Source organism: Eumetopias jubatus, unplaced genomic scaffold (genome assembly GCF_037043125.1).
Source record: "Eumetopias jubatus isolate StellerSeaLion01/CBP00866 unplaced genomic scaffold, mEumJub1_p1.0 scaffold_4, whole genome shotgun sequence".
Taxonomy (NCBI): domain Eukaryota; kingdom Metazoa; phylum Chordata; class Mammalia; order Carnivora; family Otariidae; genus Eumetopias; species Eumetopias jubatus.
Window position 1 is genome coordinate 92092502 of NW_028274810.1, and position 27033 is coordinate 92119534.

Consider the following 27033-nt stretch of genomic DNA (forward strand, 5'->3'; position numbering starts at 1 on the left):
ACTCTCTTGTGTGGTTTAAATTCTCTTCCCCCTCTCTTCCGCTTGTTTCCTTCCTTTTCCTTTCCTTTCCTTGTGTGTGAAGAGCCTTTGAGCCGGACACACCTGGGTTAAATCCCAGCTCTACCACTCACATAGTTGTGGGACCTTGGGCAGTCACCTTTCTGGGCCTCGGTCTCCTCTTCTCTAAAATGGGGGTGCCGACACTGCGTGCTTCACCTGAGGTAATGCGATGCTCCTGGAGCACGCTCCCTCCCTGGTTCTCTCTTCCCTGTTCTCTTCTCTCCTCGCCCCTGCTCCCCACCGGTCCCCTCAGCGGTGACAGGCAGGAGGAGGTGGTGGCTTGGTGAGGCACCGGGCAGGGGCATGGGCGCCGAAGGGGAGGTCAGGGAGCAGAGGATGATTCTGGCCCGCTGTCCCTCTCCCCCCTCCCTCCCCCCTCCCCCCGTCCTCCTGCAAGCGCCCCTCCCTGACGGATCTGCTGGGACCTGGTGTCGTTAGGGCTGAAGCTGAGACAGCTGACTGCCTCCTGCCCAGGGCTGTGAGTCTCCCCCTGCCCCCCTCGCCAGACCCTCAGGTTGGGAGAGGATTCCCAGGAGCCTGGGTCTTCCTGTGACACTCTGGGCCTCAGCGTCCTCACCCCCGAGACAGGGACTATGACCCCAGCCCACCCCCAGCTTATCAGAGCTGGCCTGTCACAGAGGAGTCCTACCTCTTATTATTGATGTGATTAAGAGGCCACTGCTCAGCAATTTTCACATTTTGCTTGGCCTTCGTAGCCGGTCTAAAGCAAGGAGGCCTGGCATGTGCTGAGGGCGAGGGCTGCAGGGCAGGGGTGGGGGTCCCCGAGGCGCTGGCAGGGAAGCTCCTGGGCCTCATGTTGAATACTCCTCTCAGAGCTCCCCCTTCTCCCTTCTGCTTAAGAAAGTGCAAGAGGCCACGGGGAATGAGAGGAAGGCTTTAAATCTACCCACATGTGCGGAGAGAGAAAACTGCCTCCCAGCCTCTGGACGGGATCCCTGGGTAGGAGCTGACACACTCGAGGTTCTCAGTAGATGGGAGATGGGGTGGCCAGGGGCAACCTGGCTGTAAGGTGACATTGAGAGAGGACCCAAGCGGGAAGAAGGGGCCTAGGCAGAGCATCAGGCTGGGGGATGGCATGTGCCAAAGTCCTGTGGCTGCAAAGGTCTTGACTTTCTCAGCAGTGGAAAAACGAGGCCAGAGAAGCAGCAGGGTGGATGGGGTGGGGGGAGGGGGGAGGCAGGGAGAGGCACGGAGGGCCCGAAGACCATGGAAGCAGCTGGATTTTCCTGCAAATGCACTGGGAATCTGTGCAGGGTTCTCATTTGGAAAGGGCTGTGATGGATTTGTATTTGGAGAAAACTGCCCTAGCTGCCATGGGGAGCCTGGGCCCCGAGGGGCAGGAGAGCAGGATGGAAACTGTTTCGGGGTGTTGGAGGAAATGGTGGAAGTAGGAACCGGGTCAGATACATGTTTGTATAACTGGGTGCCTCCAAGCCAGAAGTGATCCGTCCCTGGCCACGAGGGACCCAGCCTCCACCATCTGGGATTGAGGCCGCCGGCAGCTTGTGTCCAGGGGCCGGCCTCTCTGCCTCCACCTTGGTTTCTATTTGTGCTCAGGAGGTTGACCAGGACCTAGAAGTGGCCGAGGAGGCGGTGTTGGCAGCAGAACCTGGCATAGGGGCCAAGGCTGAGGCCCAGGTGTCCTTGGAGGCTCAGCCTCAGCCCTTGCTGGCCACGACCAGCGTGAGAAGAGACAGTGTGGGCGTGGAGCTGGTGGTGCTGACTGACGACCTGCTGCCTGTCGTGGACCAGCAGCAGGTGCTTGCCCGGTAAGTGCTGGGGTGTGGGGCTGGTGGGACCCCGTGGCAGGGCAGGAAGGGGCTATGCCCCAGGCATGGGGATGAGAGTCACTGAGCCTCCATTCTGCCCCCTGCCCCCTCACCTGATGAGGCTGAGAAGGCCTGATCCTCTCTCTAGGAGCAAGGGGCGGGGATGGTGCTATCAGCCGGGCAGGCAGTGCTCTGCTTGGGGAACTGTACAGGGGCCACCAGACTCCCTCAGGCACCTGCTGGGGAGCAGCTGCTCCAGGAGAAAGGGGAGGGACTGTTGCCTGCCTGGCATTTGCAGGAATCCCACGGTGGCATGATGCAGGTTTTCCTCGGCTCCCAGCGAGCCTCCGGTGCCCTCCTGTTGTGAGACCTGCTCACCCTAGGGGCAAGCCACCCTGATCAGCCTCAGAGGCTGCCCGCCCGGGGCACTCTGTGCCAGCCACTTAACATTTCTGAGTGTTGGTTCTCACTTCTGGAAATGAGAATAACGTCAGGCTCACCCCCGTGACAATCAGCCCCACGGCCAGTGGGTCAGCTTCCTCCTAGCGGTGGCAAACTCAGTCCCACCGTCCACGGTGCAAACGTGAACTGAGCAGGGGCTGCGTGCTGGGAACCAGGAAGCAAGGGTGAATGAGCTGCCACCTTGGCCTTCAGGGGGCCCATGGTCCAGGGGGAGGCAGCTAGCCAGGCCCACAGAGGGCCTGCTTCTGCAGTGTGAGAAGCCAGTCGGTTGTGCAGTCGACTGTCTGGGCTCCCATTCGCCTCCACCACTACCTACCTCTATGACCTGGGCCAACTTTTAAACCTCCCTGCGCCTCAGCTTCTCATCTACAAAATGGGTGATAATAAGAGCTCCAGTTTGAGAAGCTCATTGTGAGGGTCAAATGAGACCACACCTGCCGAGCATCAGGCCCCGAGAGAACTCTGCGCACGTGGCCGTGTTCAGGGTGTGGTCCGGAGTATGGTCAGGGAAGGCTTCACAGAAGCCTTCATTTTCCGTTTCTGAGAGTAGCTTTGCTTAGCTCCACCTGCATGAGGTTTGCAGGCCAGATGCCTCAGGGTGGCATCCAGATACAGGGTGGCACAGAAGTGCAGTGCAGGGGAACAGCCTGGCTGTTTGGAGAGCACGCAGCTAGGAGAGCTGGAGCGAGCTCGGTGGGGGCTGCAGAGGGAGATGATGAAGCACCAGGCCCCAGTGCACCGAATATTGCTCACAGCCCAGGATGCTCTGCTCATGCGGGGTGCCGGGGAGCACGGCCGCCAGCCTGCTGCGCTGTGGGGACCGTGGGCTCCCGGAGGCCCGGGGCGGGTGGCGGGTGGGTCAGCTCTGGTCCGTGGGGAGATGCTTGCCCATCCTGTCGTGCGGCTGTGTGCACAGGCCTGGGTGGATCTGCTCTGACCCCGGCCAGAGGCCTCGCCTCTCTGAGCCCGTGCCGTGTCTGGGAGGGGTGGTTGTGAGGCCTCCACGACGTCCTGCTGGACAGCAAGCTCGCGGTGATGGCCCCGCACCATCACGCGCACCTTCCTCTCCCTGCCGGCAGTTTGCAGCTGTTGGAGCAGCAGGTGGTGGGGGGGGAGCAGGCCAAGAACAAGGACCTGAAGGAGAAGCACAAGCGGCGGAAGCGGTACGCGGACGAGCGCAAGAAGCAGCTGGTGGCAGCCCTGCAGAACTCCGACGAGGACGGCGGCGACCGGGTGCTGCTCACCGTCTACGACTCCATCCAGGAGGAGGTGCGGGCCAAGAGCAAGCTGCTGGAGAAGATGCAGAGGAAGGTGAGGCCCCCCACGCCCGGGTGGCCCTCCGCGTTTTCGTAAGTCCGCATTTATTCGGTGCCTGCTGTGTGCCTCGCCCGCCCTGGAGGCAGTCCCAGTGACACATGGCTGCTGGGCTGGGGGAGGGTGTGTGACAGATGGGACAACAGAGGACCAAGCGGGACAGCGCCGGACAGTGACAGTGCTGTGAAGGGGATTCTAGGGGAGGGTGGTGATGTAGGAAAGACGTTAGAGTTCAAAGCCCACGGCCAAGAAAGAAGTCTTGAGACGTCTTTGGTGCAAAAAGTGGTTTTATTAAAGCATGGAGACAGGACCTGTGGGCAGAAGGAGCTGCACCAGGGTCACGAGGAGTGGTCCGTTATGTACTTTCAAGTTGGGAGGGGGTCAGGGATAGTTTAAGTCTCTAAGGAATTCTGGAAGCAAGGTTTCCAGGACCTTGAAGGGGCTAGCTGTTGTTGGGGAAAGGTCATTTATTACCGACTAATAAAACCTGAGTCATGAGACCCTTCAGGTGTATATCGGTGGGCCATATGCTTAGGGGGTGATTGCCAACACGTATCTTGGGGGGTAGAGAAAAAGGAAGTTTCCAAAGGAAGTTGTATATGTTAAAGTAGACTTACAGGATGGGGTGAGGGTGGGGGGTCGGGCTAGGATTGCCTTTTGCCCTTACTTAGCAAAGTGTCAACATCAAGGCAGTCGAGTCCCTAGAGGAGTGTCACTCTGCCTGTTTCAAGGACTTGTCAATGGGCTGTAGGCAGTAAGGAAATTTAAGAATTTTTCCTCCTGCCTTTGTTTCCCACATCAGGTGGCTTTAGTTTTATTTTTTCATTTGGATTGCAGTACACACGTGCAAATGACAAGTGCACAACTTAACTCTTTTCCACAAAGTGAACGCACCCATGAAACCAGCACCCACACTGGGGAACTGAGCATCAGCGGAACCCTAGGAGTTCTCGGGGCCACCTTGGGTGGGGGGGGCAGGGAAGTTCTCCTGGAGGTGGTGACTTCCGAGGTGGGGCCTGAACCTTAGGAGAGGTGGGGCCTGGTCGTGACCAAAGGAAGAGCCTTCCAGGCTGAGGGAGGGGCCAGTGCTGAGTATGAGGTTAGTGGCTCTAGGAGCAGAAGGGAGGCGGATGTGACTGAATGCAGGGAGTGACGACAAGGCAGGAGGAGCTGCTGTCTGCTTCCCTCCGTGCACCCTCGGGGGCTCTGGGCCCTGACACGTCCCCATCAGCCGACCGCAGGGCACCCCTCATCCCCATCCAGCACCACCAACCCAAGGATCTCGCCAAAGCAGAAGCTGATGCTTTTCCCTCTTTGAACCTCTGTGGTGTTCACATTTTCTTGGCTATTTTCATGCTTTTTCTTAATAGCTTTTTTATGTTTTCGGCCAAATTTGTTCTTCCGGGGATATCTCATAATTTGGTCTACGCACCTAAGTTTTGAAAAATTCTTTCTGGAGTTCAGCTTAATGTCCCATTTTACACCTTCTTCGTTTCTGTCCATTTCCACTTTAAGATTTTGGATTACTGGTTTGAAATGTTCATATATGTGAATTGCAGGAAATTTTATTCACATCAGGATGTTGGGTTACATTTTGGTTCTGTGTGCTCGTGCTTTGTGGGGGAATTTTCTTCTGCTGAAATGCTTTGATTTTCATTTTCTGTTTCTTAGAGCAGCTTTGATTAGCTACTTCTGCTCTTTTCTGTGTATTTTGCAGTGTCTTGTTTTTCTGCACTTTCAAGACCAGCTGAAAGCAGAGGTGAGGTTTTGGGCGGCTGGCTGGGTTTGCTCAGTCGACAGCATGCTCTTCTGTTCCTATAGTGAAGTGCAATGTTAGACGGTTCCCTATTGCTGTGGTAGTTAGCCTCTCGCCGCAAATAGAGTTGGCTAAAATAACACAAATTTATCATCTCACAGTTCTGTGGGGCAGGGTCCAGCTCCAGCATGACTGGTTCCTCTGCTTAGAATTCTATAAGGCTGAAACCAAGGTGTTGGCAGGGTTGCGTTTCCTTCAGAGGTTCTAGGGAAGAATCCATTTCTCAGGTTGTTGACAGGATTCAGTCCTATGTGGTTATAGGCCTGAGGTGCTCATGTCCTTGCTGGCTGTCTGCTGGGAGTCATTCTGTTTCTAGAGGCAGCCTGCCTTTCCTGCCTCCTGGCCCCCCCTCAGAGACCACCGGGGCCAGCTCCTCCTAGGCTTCAGCTCTCTGACTCTACTCCTGTCTCCTTCATCTGAAGCATCTCTTTTAACGCCTGTCCACTGCCTGGCTCTCTGCGCCCCTTCCATAAGGCCTGCCTGGTTACACTGGGCTCACCGGATGATCGGGATAATCTCCCTTTCAACAGATTAATAACTTTAATTCCATTTGCAAAGTCTTTTTTGCTGTGTAAGAGAAACATAGTCACTGGCACGTACCAAGGGGTGGCAATCATAGGGATTGATCATAGGGGTTGCCTTCCAAATTTTGCTCTCACTTTTGGGTCCCCCCCCAATCTCTCTCTCTCTCTCTCTCTCGGTAGGAGGGGTCAATGTGCCTTTTGTGATTTTCTTTTGTTTCTGCAGGACTTTCATTTTGCACCTCAAGGAGTCTCCCACTTCTAAACACCCTCCAGAAGCGATGCCTTGCAGAGACTAACCCCTCAGTCTCTCCAGAGACTTGCAGAGACCCAGTCTCTGTATTTTTGCCATACAAAAGAATTTTTTTAAAGTTTTATTTTGTCAAATTATCAACTTTCTATTATTGCGTGTAGATTCTGAGTCACAGTTGGCAAAGTTCATTTATGTTTCCTTCTAGAACTTGTATAGTTTCTTTCTCTCTTTCTTTCTTTATATTTTTATTATTTTTTATTAGTATTTTTTTTTAGACAGCAAGTGAGCAGGGGGAGGGGTAGAGGGAGAGAGAGAGAATCTCGAGCAGACGCCCTGCTGAGCGAGGAGCCCGATGCAGAACTCAATCTCATGACCGTGAGATCACGCCCTGAACTGAAATCAAGAGTTGAGCCACCCAGGCGACCCATCTTTCTTTCTTTTTTATATTTAAATCAGATCCACTTGGAATTTATCCTGGTGCCTGTGTGAAGAGCTGATTCCATTTTATTCGTTCCACATGGCTCTCCGTGTTTCCTAGCACCGGTTTTCGAAAAGTCCACTTATTCTCCACTAACTTCAGCTGCTGCCTTTATGGTTTGCTAAAGCCCTATAAACACTTAGATGTATTTCTGATTTTTCTATTCATCTCTCTTGCTGTATCTATTCATATACCAGTGCCACCCACTTTATTTGAAATCCAGGGACTTTATAATATGTTTTATAATTTCATAGGGTTAATCCTGTGTCAATGGTTTTCTATTCCAGGTTTTTCCTGGATATTCCTTCTTGTTTTTTTTTTTTTTTCTTCCAAAATGAGCTATATAAACAACTGGGCTAGTGCAAAAGTAAAAAAGGGGAGAGAAGTAAAGAAAAAATTGGTGGAATTTTTGGGGGAATCATGTTATATCTATACATTAGCTTGAGGGTATTGATACCCTCATGAGGTTGTATTTCTCTGTCCAGGAACATGGTATATCTTCTGTTAGTTCAGATCAATTTTTGTGTCACTCAAGAGTATTTTATAAATTTCCTCACATAGGTTTTGAACATATCTTGTTAATTTCACACCTAGGTATTTCATTTTATTTGCTTTCCTCTGTGGGATATCCTGTTCCATTATGTCTTCTCACTGGATTTTATTTGTTTTTTCTTTAAAGATTTTATTTATTTATTTGAGAGAGAGAGAATGAGAGATAGAGAGCACGAGAGGGAAGAGGGTCAGAGGGAGAAGCAGACTCCCCGCTGAGCAGGGAGCCCGATGCGGGACTCGATCCCGGGACTCCAGGATCATGACCTGAGCCGAAGGCAGTTGCTCAACCAACTGAGCCACCCAGGCGCCCTGGATTTTATTTGTAAAATGAGGACTACTGGCTTTAAGAAATATTTTTTAAAAATAATTGTGAAATAGAAGGGAACACTTATTAATTTATTGTATGGGGCCAATGTCACCTGATAGCAAAACCATAGAAAGACATAAGAAGAAAACTATAGACTACTATTTCTTATGAATACAGACACAAAATGCTCCACAAGACACTAGAAAACCAAATTATACATCATGCCAAAGTGGGATTTATCCTAGGAATGCAAGGTTGGTTTAGTATCCCCAAATCAATTAATGCAATATACCATATCAATAGAATAAAGGACAAACCCCACATGATCATCTTAATGATGCAGAAAAGGTATTTGAAAAACATTTAACACCTATTATCATAAAAGCACTCAGGAAACTAGGAATAGAAGGGAACTTCTTCGTTCTGATAAAAGGCATCTATGAAATGTCCACAGGTAACATCATACTTAATGGTGAAAAAGTGAATGCTTTCCCCCTAAGATTAGGAACAAGACAAGGATGTCTGCTCTCACCACTTCTATTCAACACTGGGCTGGAGGTTCTAGCCAGGGCAGTTAGGCCGGAAAGTGAAACAAAAGGCACTGAGATTGGAAAGGAATAGATAAAACTATTTCTGTTTACAGATGACATGATCTTTTATGTAGAAAGTCCTAAGGAACCCACTAAAAAACCCCCTAACTACTAGAATCAATTAACAACTTCAGCAAGGTTGCAGGATACAAGATCAATAAGCAAAAAGCAATTGTATTTCTACATACTTACAATGAACAATCCACAAATAAAATTAAGAAAACAATTCCATGGGGCACCTGGCTGGCTTAATCTGTAGAGCGTGTGACTCTTGATCTCAGAGTTCAAGCTCCACATTAGGCACGGAGGCTCCTTAAATAAAAATGTATAATATCCATAAACATTAAAAAAAAAGAAAACAGTTCCATTTGCATTCCATCAAAAAAGAATAAAATACTTAGGAATAAATTTAACAAAAGAAGTGTAAAGCTTATATCCCCAAAACTATAAAACATTGTTGAAAGAAATTAAAAATACCTAAATAAATGGAAAGACACCCCATGGTCATGGATTGGAAGACTTAATATTGATAAGATGATACTCTTCAAACTGATCTATAGATTCAAGGCAATCACTATCAAAGTCTCAGCTGACTTCTTTGCAGCAATTGACCCTAAAGTTCATATGGAAATTCAAGGGACAGAGTGGCCAAAACAATCTTGAAAAGGACAAAGTTGGAGGACTCACGCTTCCTGATTTCAGAACTTACTACAAAATTACAGTAATCTAGACTGTGTGGTACTGGTATAAAGACAGGCATATAGATCAGTGGAATGGGATTGAGAGTCCCATAAATAAACCTTCGTGTTTATGGTCAGTTGATTTTCAACAAGGGTGCCAGGATTATTCAGTGGAGAAAGGACAGTCTTTTCAACAAATGGTGTTGGGACAACTAGATGCCCACATGGCAAAGAACAATGTTGAACCCCAACCTCACACCATATACACAAATTAATTCAAAATGGATCAAAAAACTAAATGTAAGAGCTAAAACTATAAAACTCAAAGGTGTAAATCTTTGTTACCTTAAATTAGACACTGCCGGGGCACCTGGGTAGCTCAGTCAGTGAAGCAGCTGCCTTTGGCTCAGGTCATGATCCCAGGGTCCTGGGATCAAGCCCGAAGTCAGACTCCCTGCTCAGTGGGGAGTCTGCTTTTCCCTCTCCCTCTGTGCTCTCGCTCTCGCTCTCTCTCCCTCTCTCTCAAGTAAATAAATAAAATCTTAAAAAAAATTAGACATTGCTTTCTTAGCAAAAGCACAAAGGAAAAAAATAGATACATTGGACTTAATCAAAATTAAAACTTTTGTGCTTCAAAGGATGCTATCAGGAAAGAGAAAATACAGCCCATAGATTGAGAGAAAATGTTTGCAAATCATATATCACAATGAGGTGCTTATATCCAGAATATATAAAGAACACTTACAACTCAAGAATAAAAAGACAAATAATCCAATTTAAAAATGGGCAAAGGATCTGAACAGACATTTCTCCAAAGAAGATAAACAGATGGCCAATAAGCACAAGAAACGGTGCTGAACATCATCAGCCACCAGGGAAATGCAAATCTACAATGCAAAATTACCATCTATGGTATAGAGATACCATCTCACACCCACGGGGGTGGCTGTAATAAAACAGATAATAACAAATGTTGGCGAGGATGTGGAGAAATGAGTGCCCTCATACATTGCTGGTGGGAATGTAAAATGGTGCAGCTGCTTTGGAAAATAATCTGGCAGTTCCTTAGTTGGTTAAACGTAGTGTTACCCCATGACCAGAAGTTACAAGCAAGAGAAATGAAAATAGGGCCACATAAAAACTTGTACACTAATGTTCATAGCAGCAGCATTCATTATAGCCCCAAAGTGGAAACAATCATGAATGGAAAATAAAATGTAGTATATCCACATGGTGGAATATTATTTGGCAATAAAAAGGAATGGAATCCTGGGGCTCCTGGGTGGCTCCATCATTTAAGCATCCAACTCTTGGCTTCGGCTCAGGTCGTGATCTCAGGGTCATGAGATCGAGCCCTGTGTTGGGCTCCATGCTCAGTGCGGAGTCTGCTTGAGATTCTCTCCCTCTCCCTCTGCCCCTCCCATTCTGTCTCTTTCAAATAAATAATCTTAAAAAAAAAAAAAGAAGTCCTGATACATGCTCCGACATGGATGAATCTTGAAAACACTGTGTTAAGCGCAAGAAGCCACACACAAAAGATCATATATCATATGATTACATTGATACGAAATCTCTGGAATAAGCAAATCTAGAGAGACAGAAAGTAGAATGGCGGTTGCCTGGGGCTGGGGGTTGGGGGGAAGCGGAGGATGAGTACTTGTGGGGGTGGGGTTTATTTCTGGATCGTGAGATGTTCTAAAACTGTGCTGATAACTGCACTACTCGGAATATACTAAAAACCATTGAATTGTACATGTTAAATGGGTGAACTGTATGACATGGGAATTATATCTCAATAAATTTGTTACAAAAGTCACTGTGAAAGATTCCAGATCCTTCCAGATGTACAAAAACATATAAAGCTTTTTACCATTAACGCCATGTATCTACCATCCAGCTTAAGGAATGGAGCATCATTAATTGCCCACCTGTGTCCTACCAGGTAGCGTCTGTTCTCACCTGGTTATAGGTGATGACCATTCCCATGAACTTAAAACGTCCTTCTTTACTAATCAAACTGTACCTGCTCTTTGAGAAAACAGACTACGCACCCAGGAGTCTTGGGGCTCAGGGAGGGCATGGTTACGGTTGCAGCTGGGAGTCACCTGTGCTTGTGGGGAATCTCCATTCAGGCAGACCCGGGCAGGAGATCACAAAAGTGTGGAATCCAAGGTCAAATCAGGGTAGGTCTGCCTCTTAAGTCCGGTGTCTGTCACATTGTGACTTGACCGTGGCTATGGGAGAGCAAGGGCTGCTGAGGCTGAGAGTTTATGCCTCTGCTCCCCTCAGGAATAGGATTTATACAATTTCCTGACATCTTTTAGGACGTGGTGACCCCAGTGTTATGTGTGGAGCCTTTCCCTGTTTTCTGCAGGGCTGTGGACACAATAGGTGCTCATTTAGTGCCGGCGGACAGACGGGAGGCCGGTGTGGGTGGATGGGTGGGTCAGCACCCAGATGGCGAGTGGGCGGCTGGAGGTGCAGACAGTGGGTGCGGAGGGCGGACGGATGGCCACATGGCTCGGTGTCTTCCCTGCTCACTGCTCGTCGCCCCCTGACCCCTTGCTTTCAGCTGCGGGCAGCAGAGGTGGAGATCAAAGACCTGCAGTCGGAGTTCCAGCTGGAGAAGATCGATTACTTGGCCACCATCCGCCGGCAGGAGCGGGACTCCATGCTCTTCCAGCAGCTCCTGGAGCAGGTGCAGCCCCTCATCCGCCGGGACTGTAACTACAGCAACCTGGAGAAGATAAGGCGCGAGGCCTGCTGGGACGAGGACAATGGCTTCTGGAAGATCCCCGAGCCCATCGTCATAAAAACCAGCCTCCCAGTAGGTCAGGCGCTTGGCTGTCCCCTCAGCCCTCATCCACGCCACTTGCCCTCCTGTGGGCTGACCCGGAGCCGGGGCCCCGGCCTTGCTGGCTGTGGGTGCAGGAGTCAGGGGGCCTGGGGGCTCCGAGATGGTGGGGAGCTGAGAGAGAAGTGGTGTGTTCTGGAGTCACACAGATGTGGGTTGGAATTCTGGCTCCACTGCTCCGTGTGTGGCCTCTTTTGGGACTCAGTGTCCTCATCTGTGAAATGGGGATTAGTAACCGCACCTTCCGTAAAGATCGCTGGGTGGCTTAGCCTGTGTTCATGCATGTGAAACCCTTAGCACCCTGCCTGGCACATGGCAAGTGAGTGCTACGTTTGATCACTGTCATGACCGCCACTCATTACCTCCCCCAACAAGCCTGGGTAGGGCAAAGATGATTACACCCATTTTACATCTGAGGAGATGGAACCTCAGAGAGAGAAGTGACTGAACCAGAGTCCCAGTCGGAGCAGTGAGTCCTAGGACCAGGGATAGAAACTGGGTCACCTTCTGCTTTTGCCGCTGATTTCTGTGTGACCCTATGAAGGTCACTGTTCCTCTCTGGGCCTTGGTCTGGGATCTTCACAAAGAAGGGGTTAGGGAAGGTGGCCTTGAAGGCCCCTCCACCTCCACTGGTCTCAGTAAGGTCTGTCTCTGGCCTCACAGCTGGGAGCGCCCCCCGTCAGAGAATGTTCGTGCAGGTCCTGCATCTCTGAGTTTACAGATGGCCATTGACACCCCCCTGCGGGGAGGCCAGCCAGCTCCATTTCCCAGATGCAGGCATCCATCAGTTTCTCCTGCCCCCACTGACCTGCTCTGTTGAGGAAGCAGGGGAATGGCTGCTTTGGCATCTGAGCCCTCCTGGTCTCTGTTTCCCAAAGTCATCCGTGGCCTGGGCTGGGCAGTGTGCTCCCTGGCTCCAGGTCTGTGAGCTCGGGGGAGTGCTGCCGCCCACCCTGACCCTCTGGCCCGCGGACTAGGGACCAGGCAGCAGTGACTCCAGCTTGTGTTTCTCATAGCAGTTCCAACAGGGCCACAGAACAAAGTAGTCCGCAAAACCTCTGCAGCAGACAACGGTGAACCAGGCACGGTAAGGCCTGGGGGAGAGGGGGTGAGGCACGGGGAGCTGGCGGGGTGGGGGGGTGGCTTGCGGGTCAGCCTCACTATAGGGCACTGGGCTTCTACTTTCATCCCACCTGAGGGTCAAAGCAGGAGGCTGAGCCTGGATCTTTTCTGCGTCACTCTGTTGGACCCTCGCCCTGCTCTGACCTTCATTCAAAGGCACTTACGGTCCTAGAGACCAGAGGGAAAGTAGGTGGTACAGGGTAGCCCGTCCTGCTGGTGAAGGACAAGAGCTTTGTCTTCAATCTCAGAGGCAGGCCGTATGTTCTGGTTCCCTGGGCCGTTGCTGGTATCCTCGGACCAAAGTTGCCCGCAAGGATCCACAAAATAGTAATTGGGCTTCTGAAGTCACTTTGTTCTCCTATCTCCCATGTTTTGTATTACAATAGAAACAGACCTCCTCCAAGCGGAGGTCTGGAAACCTTCCTGTAAAACACCACACCTTTCCGTGTCTTCTTCACCTCTCAGTTCTGCTTCCCTTGCAATGCTAGCTTCAGGCTCAGGCAGGCTTTCTTGGCGCAGCAGGAAAGATGCCGCCGGCAGCTGGTGATCCAAGAGGAAGAGACCAGTTCTCTTAGCACATCTTAAACCAACACTTGTGGAAAGATTCCTATCAGCTCTGCCTGGGCCAGGGGCCCGCTCTTGGACCAGTGACTATGTCCGGAAGATGTATTTCTGTGGCTGGTTCGGGCTGGGTCACATGCCCAGTTGTGCAGCCAGGGGGTGGGCGAGAGGGAGTGGTGGTGGTAGGGCACTGAATGATCGCCTCACCAGGACCTCGTCAAGGGGGAGAAGGGTGGTCCCTGAAGGGAGATTCAGGCTTAGGCAAACAAGTCCATTAGAGTGGTGAAAAAATCACAGTCTTTGGTGATAAGAGATGGGGGCTCCAGTTCTAATGACTGATTGTGCCCATGGGCTGAGTCCTGTATTATCTATTCTATGAATACGTCGTGATGGATTTGGGCTATGTGGTACTGGACGACAAGGCACTTCCCACGACAGGGACGGCAGGTGGCGTAGCCTTGGCCGGAGCGGGGACTCTCCTGCCCTGAGTTGCCTGGATCCCACCCCAGGAGTCTGGGGTCTCTAGTAGGGTCCACAGGGTGGGCTAGGAGGCTCAGGGTGGCCCCCACCCCACCAGGCTTGCAGAGGGGTCTTGTACAAACAAGGCGTCTTGACCCACGGGGATCTGAATCTCAGCAGGAAGAAGACCGCTACAAGCTGATGCTCAGTCGGAGCGACAGTGAAAACATTGCCAGTAACTACTTCCGGTCCAAGCGAGCCAGCCAGATCCTCAGCACGGATCCCATGAAGAGCCTCAGTGAGTGCCCTGCCCACCTCCTGTCCTCCAGCCCCTCGCCGGGAGAGCCCTCCCCCGCCCTTGGCCAACCGTGGGAGAGGCGTGAGGGGTGGATTGGAGTCAGGCCCGGGTTAGAAACCCCTGCCCATCCCTGAGCCTCTGTTCCCTCTGCTGTACACATGCCTACCTCCAGGATTAGGTGAGGTGAGGTGGGGGAGCAGCCCAGCCCAGCGCCGGGCACATGGTACACGCTCCGTGCCCAGACTCCCTCTTCCTGTCCCCCTTCCTCCTCTGGCACAGAGCTGCAGTGTTTGGTTCCTCTGCCTCCCCCGACACACAGTAGGCCTGCGCCACACAGCTGGGTGTCCTGCCATGTGCTGCCCGGGTCCGGCTCAGTTGCTCCCCAGCTTCCGCAGATGCCAGTGGGGTGGCTTTCTTCCACGGAGCCAAAGGGGGCAGACAGGGCCGTAGAAGCGGGACACTTTTTTTTTTTTTTTTAAGATTTTATTTATTTATTTGACAGAGAGATAGAGAGCACAGGTAGGCAGAGAGGAAGACAGAGGGAGAGGGAGAAGCAGGCTCTCCGCTGAGCAGGGAGCCCGATGCGGGGCTCAATCCCAGGACCCTGGGATCATGACCTGAGCCGAAGGCCGACACTTAACGACTGAGCCACCCAGGCGCCCCAAAGTGGGACACTTTTAAAAGCAAGAATTGAAAATCACTTTGTTCTTCCATTTCTTTTTTTACTTTTTAAGATTTTATTTATTTATTTGAGAGAGAGAGAGCATGAGAGCACGGGGGAGGGGCAGAGGGAGAGGGAGAGTCTTAGGCAGACTCCCCATTGAGTGTGGAGCCTGACCCGGGGCTCGATCTCACAACCCTGAGATCATGACCTGAGCCAAAACCAAGTTAAGTGTCGGACGCTTAACTGACTGAGCCACCCAGGCGCCCCTCATTCTTCCATTTCTAAAAGCAAAACCAAAGGCCACAGAGCTTCTAATAAAATATCCACGAAAAGCAAATCTCAGTTCTACATTAAGACTGTTGAGGAGACAGAGTTCAGTAGAGTTGAGGATCAGCAGGGGAAAAGAGCACAGGAAACAAATGAACATCAGCTGAGGACCTGGCACTGTGCCCACGCTGCAGATGAGGAAACTGAGCCCCTGCCCCCCCCCCGCTAAGGTCACACTTGCACGAAGCTGGGCCCTGAGTGCAGGCCTGTCTGGCTCACTCGTGGGTCAAGACTCCTTGCTTGTACAACTCTCACCTCTGCAAGCCTGGTGGGGTGGGGCCGCCCTGAGCCTCCCGGCCCACTCTGTGGACCCTACTAGAGCCTCTAGAACTCCAAGCTCCTGGCCCAGACCCTCTGGGGGCCCAGCCGTGGGACCAGCCCTCCAGCTGGGTGGGGTGGGGCGGGCTCCCCATCCCTGCACCCCCCTGGCTCACGGGCTCCTCTGCCCCCTTCTTCACAGCGCATCACAGCTCACCCCCCGGCCTCAGCTCCCCACTCAGCAACACCTCTGCCATCTCGCCTACCCAGGCCCCCGAAATGCCCCAGCCCCGGCCCTTCCGCCTCGAGTCCCTTGACATCCCCTTCACCAAGGCCAAGCGAAAGAAAAGCAAAAGCAGCTTTGGCAGTGAGCCTCTGTGAACGCAGCCTCCTGCGGCTGTCCTGCCCCGGGGCTTCCGTGAGACTGCCAGTCCCCCCGCCCCCCAGGGCAGCCCCAGCCAGTCCTCCTCACCCCTGTCCCCATGGTGTCCGGATGCCCGAGGGGGTCCTTGCCCTGGAAAGAGCCTTTCCCTTCCCTGTTACCCAACCTTGCAGAGGTGCGCTCCTGCTCTCCACGCCACGCCACACCAGTATTACGTCTGCTCCCCTGCCACAGCCCGCCGTGCCCACCCGGGTTATTCTGTGCCTCGATGGGCCCAGAAACCTCAAGGCATTCACCAGCAGCCCCAACAGAGTGGGCGGCAACTTCCATGTGGATCAAGGACAGCATCTTGGTGATGGACAATCATGTCTCTGTCCACCAGGCCCCCCTTCCTGGGGGAAGCTGGACGGTGTAGGCGCGGGAGTCCTGGGGCAACTGTTCCACGCTGCCCACTCCCAGGTGGTCTGTAGCCTCGAGGAGGCTGCCCCACATGAAGCTGCCCCACCCAATAAACTGCCTTTTACCGATGAGCTCCCTTCCCCAGTCCTCTGACCGTGTCACTGGGGCCCCTCCTGCCCCTGCTGCCTGGCCTTCACAGGGAAGCGCTTTTGGAACAGCGTTTCTTAACTACCCGATGCCTTGAAAACAGGCTGCAGGGTTTCTCCAACTCCCCACACTCGTGAGTACAAGTGCATTTTTCTGGGGAGCCAGAAAATGCATGTACCGGGAACATCTCATTAGCTTCTCAAAAGATCTGTGAGTCAGAAAAGCAGAGCCCTTGTTTTGGAAAATAGAGATTGTGTCTTGCTGAGACCCAGAAAAAGGCCAGGTTTGGACAGTCCTCAGGGGCTGTGCTGGAACTGGATGCCCTGACGTGGCCAGAAATGAACGAAGGCTGTCCGGGCTACTGAGGATATACCCCTCCCCGTGCCCTTCGTTATCCCACGCCTGCCCTGCGGGAGGGCCCCACCATCTGAGGGAAGAGTTTCAGCCTTTGGTTGAAGAGGAGACTCATTTCACTCTGGGCCCCATCTGTGAAAGGGGAACAGCTGTTCCCTAGAGCTATTGTGAAGCTTCTATGAGAGTAAGTGATGCTCCCGGTACATAGCAGGTGCCTTGCGTTAGTCCCCCTTGTTCCTTCTCCTCTGTATTTTGCATTAATTTACTGTGGTGGATCCCATAGGCCACATGCCTGGACCAAGCTCACGTCCTAGAGATCAAGGTAACTGCAGGCAGGCTGCAGTACCCATGTTGAGAGGAAGAGCAGGTCTTTATGGGGAACAGAGTGCCCTTGTGAAGGGTAGGGCTATCATAAAGGATGGAGAAGATCCTGGGGGGCTTAAGATGGGAATGGCGGGGGGCGTGAGCAAAGGCAGGAGGTGGGGAGTGTGTTAAAAGTTTGGAAACTTGCCACAGGGAAGCCCTGAGCAGGGCTGAGAGGAGGATGTGGCTGCCGAGATCAGTTTCAGTGGAAACCTGAGTGAGGAGTCCTGGGTGTCCCTGAGCTGTGGCAGACTCCTAAGCCACCAAATGGCACCATTGGGTCTGAGTTCCAGGTGTACTGGTGGGGGAATCATATGCAGAAGGGCAGGAGCCCTGGACTGGGGAACAAGGTAGGGGTGAGGCTGAACTCGCCGTGGAGCCAGTGGAGGTGGAGAGGAGGTAGAATCAGTTAAGGAGATGGACGGGGGGAGATTTTGACTTTTGCCCCCACATTCCTGGCTTCGTGGACAAGCGTGAAAGGTCAGAAAGAACGGCTACCTACTCTCCCCACAATTACCTTCACCATTTGCCCCAAGATTGTGATTGGGACCCAGGGAGTAACCAAAATCTTGATGCTGCTTGTGGTAGCTTTTACTCAGACCCACGGTGGAGCTGAGATGAGCCCCGTCAATTTAGAAGGGGTGGGAGCCAGGATTACTGAGGGGATGCTCAGCCTCACTCTGCACCAACTGCTTCAGAACCTGCCCTAGAGCTCCCACGCGCCCAGGCTTTCCCAAAGGCACGCAGGTAAGTGGGAGAGCTGGGCCTCGCTATCGTTTCTATTTCCAGCCTAGGAGTGGGCCCGGAGAGACGTGAAATGCCCCAGCAGCAAGGTTAGTGCGAGGGAGGGGGCTGAGAAATGAACCCGGCGTGAGAGTTTCAGTCGGTAGGCCGGTTCGCCGCCCATCCACGCTGGCTCCCACGTGCGCCACCAGGCCGGGCAGGACAGGCCCGTCCCAAGGCCCCTGGGCGGCAGGAGATTCAAAGTGTCCCTCATCTTAGTTTTCCAACCTTTCCGCCCTGGAGATGGTGGAGGTGGGGCCTGGTTCCTAGTCCCGAGTCTATCCTGGGCCTGGGAGGACCCCGCCAGGCAGCACCGAGGAGGCAGTCCGTGGAGGCCACCACGGGAGCAACTCCCGTGAGGGCCTTGCCGGACTGATAAAGAGGCGGGATCCAGATCGGGGCGGGAGTCCGGCCTGGGCGGAGCTTACGGGAGCTCGGCCTTGTTGATTGGCTGCGGCTGCGGAGCTGTCTTTCTAGGATTGAGCCTTTTCCTTTGAGGAAGCGGAACCTCTTTCCCCTTCCGCCAAAAGGGTTCAGAGACTCCGCCCCCAACCGGGGCACTTCCGGTGGTGCTCCCCGCTCTTCGTCCCGGCTGCGGCTCCGGCCGCCTGGCCGCGGCGTATCAAGATCGCTTCCGGGTGTGACTCCAAGACCACGAGCGGCGATTGGGCGGCCTAGACGGGGCACTTCCGGTGCCCAGGTGCTTGGGTTCTTGGCAGGAGAAGGAAGATGGATCCCGGCGCCGCGGTCCGCGCTTGGTCTTTCCTATGGCTGCTGCTGCTCTTGCTTGGCCCGGCCTGCGCTAGCGGTCCTCGTACCTTAGTGCTGCTGGACAACCTCAACCTGCGGGAGACGCACTCGCTTTTTTTCCGAAGCCTGAAGGGTGAGACCGGGGCCCGAGGGGGCGGCGGGGGGAGAGTCGGGTTGGAAAGCCCCCCGAATCCAGGGCAGCGACCACCCACCCTTCCTCCCTCCCACTGATTTTCCACGAAGGGGCTGCCCGCTCTCGCCTCTCGCTCGGGGCGAGGGGGGGCGGTCGTGGTCTCTGCAGCGGTGCTGTCCCTTGGCGTCCCGTCTGCCTCAGCTCCCTCTTTCTTTCTCGTCCAGACAGGGCCTTTGAACTCACATTCAAGACCGCAGATGACCCCAGCCTGTCCCTCATTAAGTACGGAGAGTTCCTCTACGACAACCTCATCATCTTCTCCCCCTCGGTAGAAGGTAAGGGCTACAGGTCGCTCCCAGAACTGGAATTCAAGGCCCACAATTGATTGCTTTCTTCTGGATCTTGTGCATTTTCTGGGTCATGGCATGGGTCACCAGCCCTGGGCACTGCTGCCAAGGAAGAGGAAAGTGTTCAATTCTGACCTGGGCCCAGGAAGGAATGTCTCCTTTCTAAAAGACACAGCTGAGGGTTGTGGGGTCAAGTGTTGCACAGACCATGGAAGCGCAGGCCCTGCTACCCGGAGAAGGCGCTTTTCTCTTATAAAGGGCCTGATGGGAAAGATGGAGAACGGCCCTGCTTGGGTTAGCCTGTGTGGGTAGAGAAAATGGCATGCTATTAAATAGTTTGCCTACAGAGGCATTGTGATAGTTGATGGTAAGAATTGAGATGGATTCACAGTTTCTCATGGCTAAAACGTCAGTCATAATCTAGCCCAGCCCCGTATTGGAGATTGGACAGGTATGTCCAGGGCCTAGTAGAGAGCTGGTTGTGGAACAGAATGAATGTCTTCACTGGCTTATCCAATTGATACTTAAGTATTCCTGTGACAGAGAGCTTACAAGTTGTGCTCAGGTGGATGGGAGCTTCCTGAGAAGGAAGCGAGCTGTGGGTGAGATGGGTTGGGGGAAGTCTGAGCTAGGCTCTTTGGGAATGTCAGAGAACCTGAACAGTTTCTCAAATCTTAGTAATTTCCATACCTCCTTCCTGATTTTTACTGTATTCCATATCATCCATTAATAATTAATGTTTTCTTTAAATTGATCCCTTAAAAAAAAACCGTAACAATATTTTAAAAGGAAACCAGTAATGAACCCAGTATCACCACTAAAAATAGAAAGCCAGTATCATCACTTCTTTTCAGTAGAAGGTAACTATAAATAGAGTAAACGCTGTAAGTTCTAGCCAGCTTCTGTTGCTAAAGGCTGAGTCCAGGGCTTCCACTTAAAGGAGACTAGCAAACATTAGAGAAGTGTTAAGATCAGTATCAAACTGGGGCACCTGGGTGGCTCAGTCGTTAAGCGTCTGCCTTCGGCTCAGGTCATGATCTCGGGGTCCTGGGATCGAGCCCCATGTCCAGTTCCCTGCTCCACGGGGAGCCTGCTTCTCCCTCTCCCTTTGGCTCTCCCCCTGCTTGTGCTCTTTCTCTGTCACTATCTGCCTCTATCAAATAAATAAATAAAATCTTAAAAAAAAAAAGATCATTTTTTTTTAAGACATTCTCTTTGATGGAGCAGGCTTCAAAAATAATTGGAAAGGGAAGAAGTCTCTCTGAGATTCAGTATTGTTTAAAGCTCTGCCCCACATCACTGTTGCACCTTTTCTGCGCCTAGCACATAAGTCCCACATGCTGCAGGAAAGCTTCACGGGTGCTCCTGGGGAGAAGGCTTGTCTGTGCTGGGGGGGTTCATGGTAAGAGTTTGGCCCTGGCTCTGAGGGCCCTTCCGTGCTACTCTGACTTACCGTGAGCCCTCTCAGGTATGAGAACCCGGCCTGGCTTCCTTCCCCATGCATCAGTGGGTTCCTCGCTGACTCTGGGATTAGGAAGCTCGCAAGTCACATGCAATGATGGCCATAGAAGAAGGATCCTTAGCACATCCTTTGTACCCGGAAAAAACTAGGTCCTGTTTTATAGATGGGCGCATGGGCTCAGAAGGGTGGAGGGGTTTCCTAGATTCAAGCCCAGGTAGCTCTGTCTCACAGCCTGGGTTCTTGCCACTGTACAAGGATTTCACAACAGTGGCACTTCTGGACACCTGGGACTGGATAATTCTTTGTCGAAGGGGGCGGTCTGGTGCACTGTAAGATGTTTAGCATTCTGAGCCTGTACACACTAGATGGCAGTAGCCACGTCCAGACATTGCTCTTAAGGCAAAATTGCCCCTGGCTGGGAACCACACTGTCCCCTGTAGTGTAGTACCAGGAGCTGCTTTTGAATTGTCTGACTCTGCCTGGCCTGTCTGTATGTAGGAGGGTGGATAGATGGCTTTCTGAATGTAGTAGAAGAGGTAAAGTCCCCAGGTACAAGATGTTCTGTCTGTGCTTAAAGGTAAGGTAAGCTGCTTTTTTGTTTTTTCCTGAAAATTATCCCTAAGAAAAGAGGGCCAATCTCATAGTCGTATCTTTATACAGTCATATTATGGACTCATAATGGATGTGTAATGGACAGACTTCTCTATCTAGTCTCAGTACATGGCACTTCCACCCTTCCCGTTGCTTGAGCTGGAAATCTTGGGGTTGTCCTTAGCGGCCCCCCCCCCCCCCCGTATCCGGTCTGTCACAGGCCCTGCTGACTTTACCTTCAGAATAGGAGTGCAGGCCCACCTCCTGTCTTCCTCCTCTCTTCCCTCCACTCTTCACTGCCTGGATTATCACAGTGGCCTCCTAACCCACTGCTCTGCTTCCATTCTAGTCCCCTACCCGATTCTCCACCTAGCTGCCAGAATTGTCCTTTAAAAATATAAAGCAGGTCATGTCGGTGTCCTGTTCAAAAGCCTCCAGTGGCTCCTCCTTATGGCCAAGCTCACAGGGGCCTGTAAAGCCTCGTGAGCTGCTCTCCTCGCTTCAGCACGGCCTCATTTGCTTTTGCTCGCCCCTTCATACTCCAGCTGAGCCACACTGGGCTCCTTGCTGGGACGGGCTCACCTGCCTTGGGGACCTTGCACCTGTCGTTCTTGATGCCCCCCTGTGCTACCTGGGTCACGCTCACACCTCAGATGCTACGTGCCTCAGGTCTTCCCTGACCAGGCTTTATATGTAGCTCCCCTCCCTCCCGCTGTCCTTTTTTTTTCTGCACACAAAAAGTAATGTTCATGTAATGACTTAAGTGAATTCCTGAGCACTCCCTCCATTACTTTTATGTTGAACATCGGGGTGCACTTTGGGGAAGACTCTTGATCTGGTTCTGGATGCTCATGGCAGTCCCCTGACCGGACTGACTGACCAAAGAAAGATACGGTCTCATAAGTACACAGGGTGGAAGTTAATGAGCCTTTTTGGGGATAAAAGCAGTCTACAAAGTGGTTCTGTTACGGCTCTCGTGGATCTAAATCATAGGATTAATAGGGGAAAAAGTTACGCGTGTGGGCAAATGAGTACCAGTGTCAAGTGACCGCATCATCCTCAGATTCAGAACTGTTCATTCGCAGACAGTTTAGATGGAAGTGAAATTGATGGGCTCTGGAAAACCGTCAGCCCAAAGTGCTTCCGGTGCTGCAGAGATGCTGATGTGAAAGGTGCAGGTGGTGTATCATGAAGTGTGAGTGGGGAAATGCAGCATTTCTGAACATATATATGTGACTTGAAATGTGTAAAACTAACATGACAACTATAATTGGTAGGTGTTTGACTATGTCATTTATACTTCTGAGAGTTAAAAGTTTATGAATTCAGGTCATTACTTTAGGATCTTCAGTTTGGGGAAACGGGCATATATGGTAAACGACCGTCTTGTTTCGGGCCGCAGAGGGCGCTTCTGGGATGGATTGTGGTTGGTCCGTGGTCCACCCTCCCCGCCCACATGTCAGAGGAGCAGTCGGGCTCGCTGAGTCTGGTGCTTCTTTCAGATTTCGGAGGCAACATCAACGTGGAGACCATCAGTACCTTTATCGACGGGGGAGGCAGTGTCCTGGTGGCTGCCAGCTCAGACATTGGTAAGTCTGACTTGGAAAGGTTTAGTGCTTTCCATCGTTTCTCCGGGAAACTTGGCGAGTTTTACAAATGGAAGGTGCTAGATTGGCGCTCACTGGGCGGGCCTGGGCAGTGAGTGTGGGAACTACAGAGCCATTCAGTCCCTCCTGTGTTTTCCTGTGACCAGAACCAGGGAGATGTGGGGCCTGTTAAGGGCTGGGGACCCTGTTTTTTCCCGATTTTGTTTTTTCCCTTTGTTTTGTTTTTGTTCAGGTTGGTGGGGCTTCCCTTACAAAAAGACAAGTAGGGGCTACTTGGGCAGACCCCAGAGCATTTTGATGGATTATTTTTTTGTTTCCTATTTTGGAAATTTTCAAAGATGCCTCGAAGTAGGGAGAGAGCAGTATCCTGAAGCCTGCACGCGTTATCACCCAGCTTCCCCAGCTTCAGCAGGCATCGGCACCTGGCCAGTCTTGTTTCATTTTTCTCAGCATTGACAGATGTTTATTTTTTTTAAAGATTTTATTTGAGTGAGCAGGAGAGTGGGGGGGCGGGAGAGGGAGAAGCAGACTCCCCACTGAGCAGGGAGCCTGACTTAGGGCTTGAGACCATGACCTGAGCCAAAGGCAGATGCTTAACTGACTGAGCCACCCAGGCGCCCCAGCATTGCCAGATGTTTAAAACCATACTGGGTGGGCTTCTTGTTGGGGGTGACGAGGAGGAGAGAAGTCCTGTGAGGCCAGGCTCATCCAGGTCAAGGCTGTCTGAGGTAATTGCTTTGCCCCAACAGGGGTTTTTGTGTATTGTGGGTGGAGGTGGCCAGGTGTCGGTGTTACCCATTCAGATTCTGACCCCTGCAGTCAGAATACCATGCTGTGGTCCTGTGGTCCAGTGGGGCCTCACCTCAGCCAGGTGAAGCTGCAGGGCTCTGGGGGAGAGAGCAAGTCACCAGGATGCCAGGGCAAGTGACACTGCTTGGCCCAGGGCGCACCTGGAAGGGGCTGAGCCAGGCATTTCTTGGGTCTGTGCAGGTGACCCTCTTCGAGAGCTGGGCAGTGAGTGTGGGATTGAATTTGATGAGGAGAAGACAGCTGTCATTGACCATCACAACTATGACATCTCAGACCTTGGCCAGGTAATCAAGCCCTTACAGCAAGAGGTCAGCCTGGAAACCGAGAGGAGGTCCGGAGGGAGTCCTTGACTTGGGGGCACCTTTTCCTGACCCCCGTCTTTCCTTCTGCTGCCACAGCATACACTCATTGTGGCTGACCCCGAGAACCTGTTGAAGGCCCCAACCATTGTCGGGAGATCATCTCTGAACCCCATCCTCTTTCGAGGTGTTGGGTGAGTGAGCAGGCACAGGGTGCTAGGAACCTGGGAAGGATAGGATCGCTTTCTTTTGTTGGGAAAGTAACCCACACTTGATGATTCGGGGCATTCCTTTCCCTGGAGTATGTGGGTGAAATTGATTGAGGAAACTCAGACTTCATTGTTGCAGTGGGAGGAGGGCCGCTGTTGCCGCCAGGGCTTCAGCTGTTGAGAAGGCAGGCCTCCTCCGTGTGAGGAAGTGGCCCGTAGGGTCCCCAGGTCCTCGGGCCCAGTCTTCAGAGTCCCTGTCGGGTGTTCTCCTCTCCTTCCACAGGATGGTAGCAGATCCTGACAATCCTTTGGTATTGGACATCCTGACGGGCTCTTCCACCTCTTACTCCTTCTTCCCGGATAAACCCATCACCCAGGTGAGGGGCCTTGGCAGCCTTGAGTCCTCTAGGTCTTGGACCTGGTGGTAGAGCACTTTATTTGAAAATGAGAAGTGGGGCGCCTGGGTGGCTCAGTCGGTTAAGTGTCCGACTCTTGATTTCAGCTCAGGTTGTGAGATTGAGCCCTTTGTTGGGCTCCATGCTACACGTGGAGCCTGCTTGAGATTCTCTCTCCCTGTGCCCCCTTCTCTCTCTCTCTCTCTCTCTCTCTCAAAAAGAAAAAAGGCAGCGAGCAGGAGAGCTCACTTGGCGGGGGGCTGGGGAATGAGAGGTTGGTGGAAGGGGGAAGGGGCAGAGGCCGCGGGGCCTCAGGTGCTGCCATCAGGTAGGACCTAGGTGGTTGTGGTCCAGCTGCTTGTCCTTTGCCCGGGCTCTCCTGGATGACAGCCCCCTGTTGTTGCCAGTACCCCCATGCAGTGGGGAAGAACACCCTGCTCATTGCTGGGCTCCAGGCCAGGAACAACGCCCGGGTCATCTTCAGTGGCTCCCTGGACTTCTTCAGCGATGCCTTCTTCAACTCGGCAGTGCAGAAGGCTGCGCCCGGCTCCCAGAGGTCGGTGCTGGGGGGCTCCAGGGCGTGTGGTCTGGGGCGCTGGGGAAGAAGGAGCCTTTTAGCTGGAAGGGTGCCAGAGGCTAGCTATCCTCAGATACTTTATTTGAAGACTTGACTTTGTTGCTCTGTTACTGGTGTTGGCACTGCAGACTTTTCAGGGTAGTAATGGCTCATCTAGAGACGTTTCGACGTGTATTTATTGTACAGGCGACCCCCAAAGCAGCACCACCTGACAGCTTTTCCGTGTTCCCGTTAAGCAGGATACCTCGATATCGTACGGCCCCCAGGCAGAAACTGGTTCTGTGCAGTTTCTCTCGATGAATAGGGACTTGTTTTGCCTATCAGGCACCGCTGGAAAGAAGCTGGTTCTGGTGCTCTAGCCTCTCGTTTTCCCCTTGTGCAGGTATTCCCAGACAGGCAACTACGAGCTAGCTCTGGCCCTCTCCCGCTGGGTGTTCAAGGAGGAAGGGGTCCTCCGTGTGGGGCCCGTGTCCCACCATCGGGTGGGTGAGACAGCCCCACCCAACGCCTACACCGTCACTGACCTCGTGGTAAGAGCATCTTAGAGCAGGACGGCACTTGGGGTTTTGGCCAAGTTGCTTCAGCTTGAAAGCCGTTTTTGAACATTTCTCTGATGGGCTTAGTGGCCTAAATAAGGAAGAAGAAATGCATCTCTATGCCTAAGAACATCAGTGTAGGTGCAGAGCACCTGGCACATAAGCTAACATCTAAGGAGACCTTCTTTTGAAGGGCTGTGGCTTTGCTGTGGAAGTGCAGGAGCGGGAGGGCTTCGCCAGCGCACGCTGCTGGGAGCTGGGGTCACTAGCGAAACACTGGAGTCGGGTCTGGAGGATGAAAAGTGGGTAGGGAAGGCGGCAGCAGGGAGGCCCGAGGAGTACCCGGCCCACTTGCGAGCGGAGTGGTCTGGGTGCAGACGTGGATGGTCCTGTGCCGAGCTGTGGCTGGGAGTCCCTGGCCCGGGGTGGGTGGTGGGGGCTCGCCCTCCAGTTCCTGCCAGGCTCACGAGTGGTTCCGGGCAGCTCTGAGGGTGGTTCCTTGTCCCCGCCCCCCGGCTAACCAGCCTGTTGTCTCAGGAGTACAGCATTGTGATCGAGCAGCTCTCAAATGGCAGGTGGGTCCCCTTTGATGGTGACGACATTCAGCTGGAATTTGTCCGCATCGATCCTTTTGTGAGGACGTTCTTGAAGAAGAAAGGCAAGTAGCGGTGGTGCACGGGAAAGCTGCAGGACGACAGGCCCACCGTGGCCTGTTCTTGTGAGGCAAGAAACCCCTCCTGGTGATTGTCTCGGTTCTTCCCCAGGTGGCAAATACAGTGTCCAGTTCAAGTTGCCTGATGTGTATGGAGTGTTCCAGTTTAAAGTGGATTACAACCGGCTAGGCTACACGCACTTACATTCTTCCACTCAGGTGAGCGTAAGTCACAGTCCCCTTTTTGGCCACAGCGGCCCCGCCTGGGCTGCTGGGTGGCCCGGACCTGTCACCTCCGTCCTGTCGTAGGTGTCCGTGAGGCCGCTCCAGCACACGCAGTACGAGCGCTTCATCCCCTCGGCCTATCCCTACTACGCCAGTGCCTTCTCCATGATGCTGGGGCTCTTCGTCTTCAGCACGGTCTTCTTACACATGAAGGAGAAGGAGAAGTCAGACTGAGGGCGCAGGGCCCTGGGCCTCCTTAAGACACGCAGATGGGGGTTATGTAGGAGTGGGTCTTCCTTTATGGTGTTTTTTCTTTTTCTATAAAGCTGTGTGACCGTGACACAGCCTTACCTCAGGGGGAGATGCAGCATTGAGTACCAAGGGTTGGGGGTTGGGGACTGATTTTTATGTGTGTTTTTCCACCTAACGCTAAGTGGTATTTTTCATATGTGGTCACACTCATTTCTAAAATAAACATTGCCCTCCAATTTTGTCTGGCCCCTGTGTGCTTTGCTGTGGTGGGGATGCTGTGCAGTAATGGTGAGACACAAAACAGTGTTGCTGACCCTGGACTGCATTTCCCTTAAACACGAAATCCTAGAACTTTGAGGGAGAGGACATGGTTAGTAATACACCAAGGTGTTTG

General features: G+C 52.5%; 2 protein-coding genes across 6 annotated transcripts in view; both read left to right on the forward strand.

The window, feature by feature from the left end:
- The window catches only part of KIF17 (kinesin family member 17), a 42269-nt gene extending 26437 nt beyond the window's left edge, over positions 1 to 15832 (forward strand). The window contains exons 9-16 of one of the 5 annotated variants that reach the window (XM_088023037.1): positions 458 to 538; positions 922 to 1020; positions 1639 to 1850; positions 3335 to 3623; positions 11396 to 11654; positions 12694 to 12764; positions 14000 to 14117; positions 15569 to 15832. In XM_088023037.1, the coding sequence (XP_087879163.1) occupies positions 458 to 538; positions 922 to 1020; positions 1639 to 1850; positions 3335 to 3623; positions 11396 to 11654; positions 12694 to 12764; positions 14000 to 14117; positions 15569 to 15747 (1308 nt within the window). In that variant the 3' untranslated portion in view covers positions 15748 to 15832. Of the gene's footprint in view, positions 1 to 457; positions 539 to 921; positions 1021 to 1638; positions 1851 to 3334; positions 3624 to 11395; positions 11655 to 12693; positions 12765 to 13980; positions 14118 to 15568 lie in introns of all 5 variants that reach the window. The other 4 variants (XM_088023038.1, XM_028090826.2, XM_088023039.1 and 1 more) reach the window with 4 other exon arrangements.
- A 2571-nt stretch (positions 15833 to 18403) lies between these two features.
- On the forward strand, positions 18404 to 26875 carry DDOST (dolichyl-diphosphooligosaccharide--protein glycosyltransferase non-catalytic subunit). Its single transcript, XM_028090776.2, has 11 exons — positions 18404 to 18677; positions 18902 to 19012; positions 22580 to 22666; positions 23675 to 23778; positions 23893 to 23987; positions 24286 to 24379; positions 24805 to 24953; positions 25357 to 25504; positions 26048 to 26168; positions 26275 to 26381; positions 26472 to 26875. Exons 1-11 carry the CDS (start codon positions 18524 to 18526, stop codon positions 26619 to 26621), a joined length of 1320 nt encoding a protein of 439 aa, XP_027946577.1. The 5' UTR covers positions 18404 to 18523; the 3' UTR covers positions 26622 to 26875.
- The last annotated feature ends 158 nt before the right edge of the window (positions 26876 to 27033 follow it).

Coding starts and splice junctions, on each gene's coding strand:
- DDOST (XM_028090776.2), top strand. CDS start 18,524: ATGGATCCCGGCGCCGCGGTCCGCGCTTGGTCTTTCCTATGGCTGCTG. Junction 23,988..24,285: donor ATCCTCTTTCGAGGTGTTGG/GTGAGTGAGCAG, acceptor CTCCTTCCACAG/GATGGTAGCAGATCCTGACA. Junction 25,505..26,047: donor ACACCGTCACTGACCTCGTG/GTAAGAGCATCT, acceptor CTGTTGTCTCAG/GAGTACAGCATTGTGATCGA.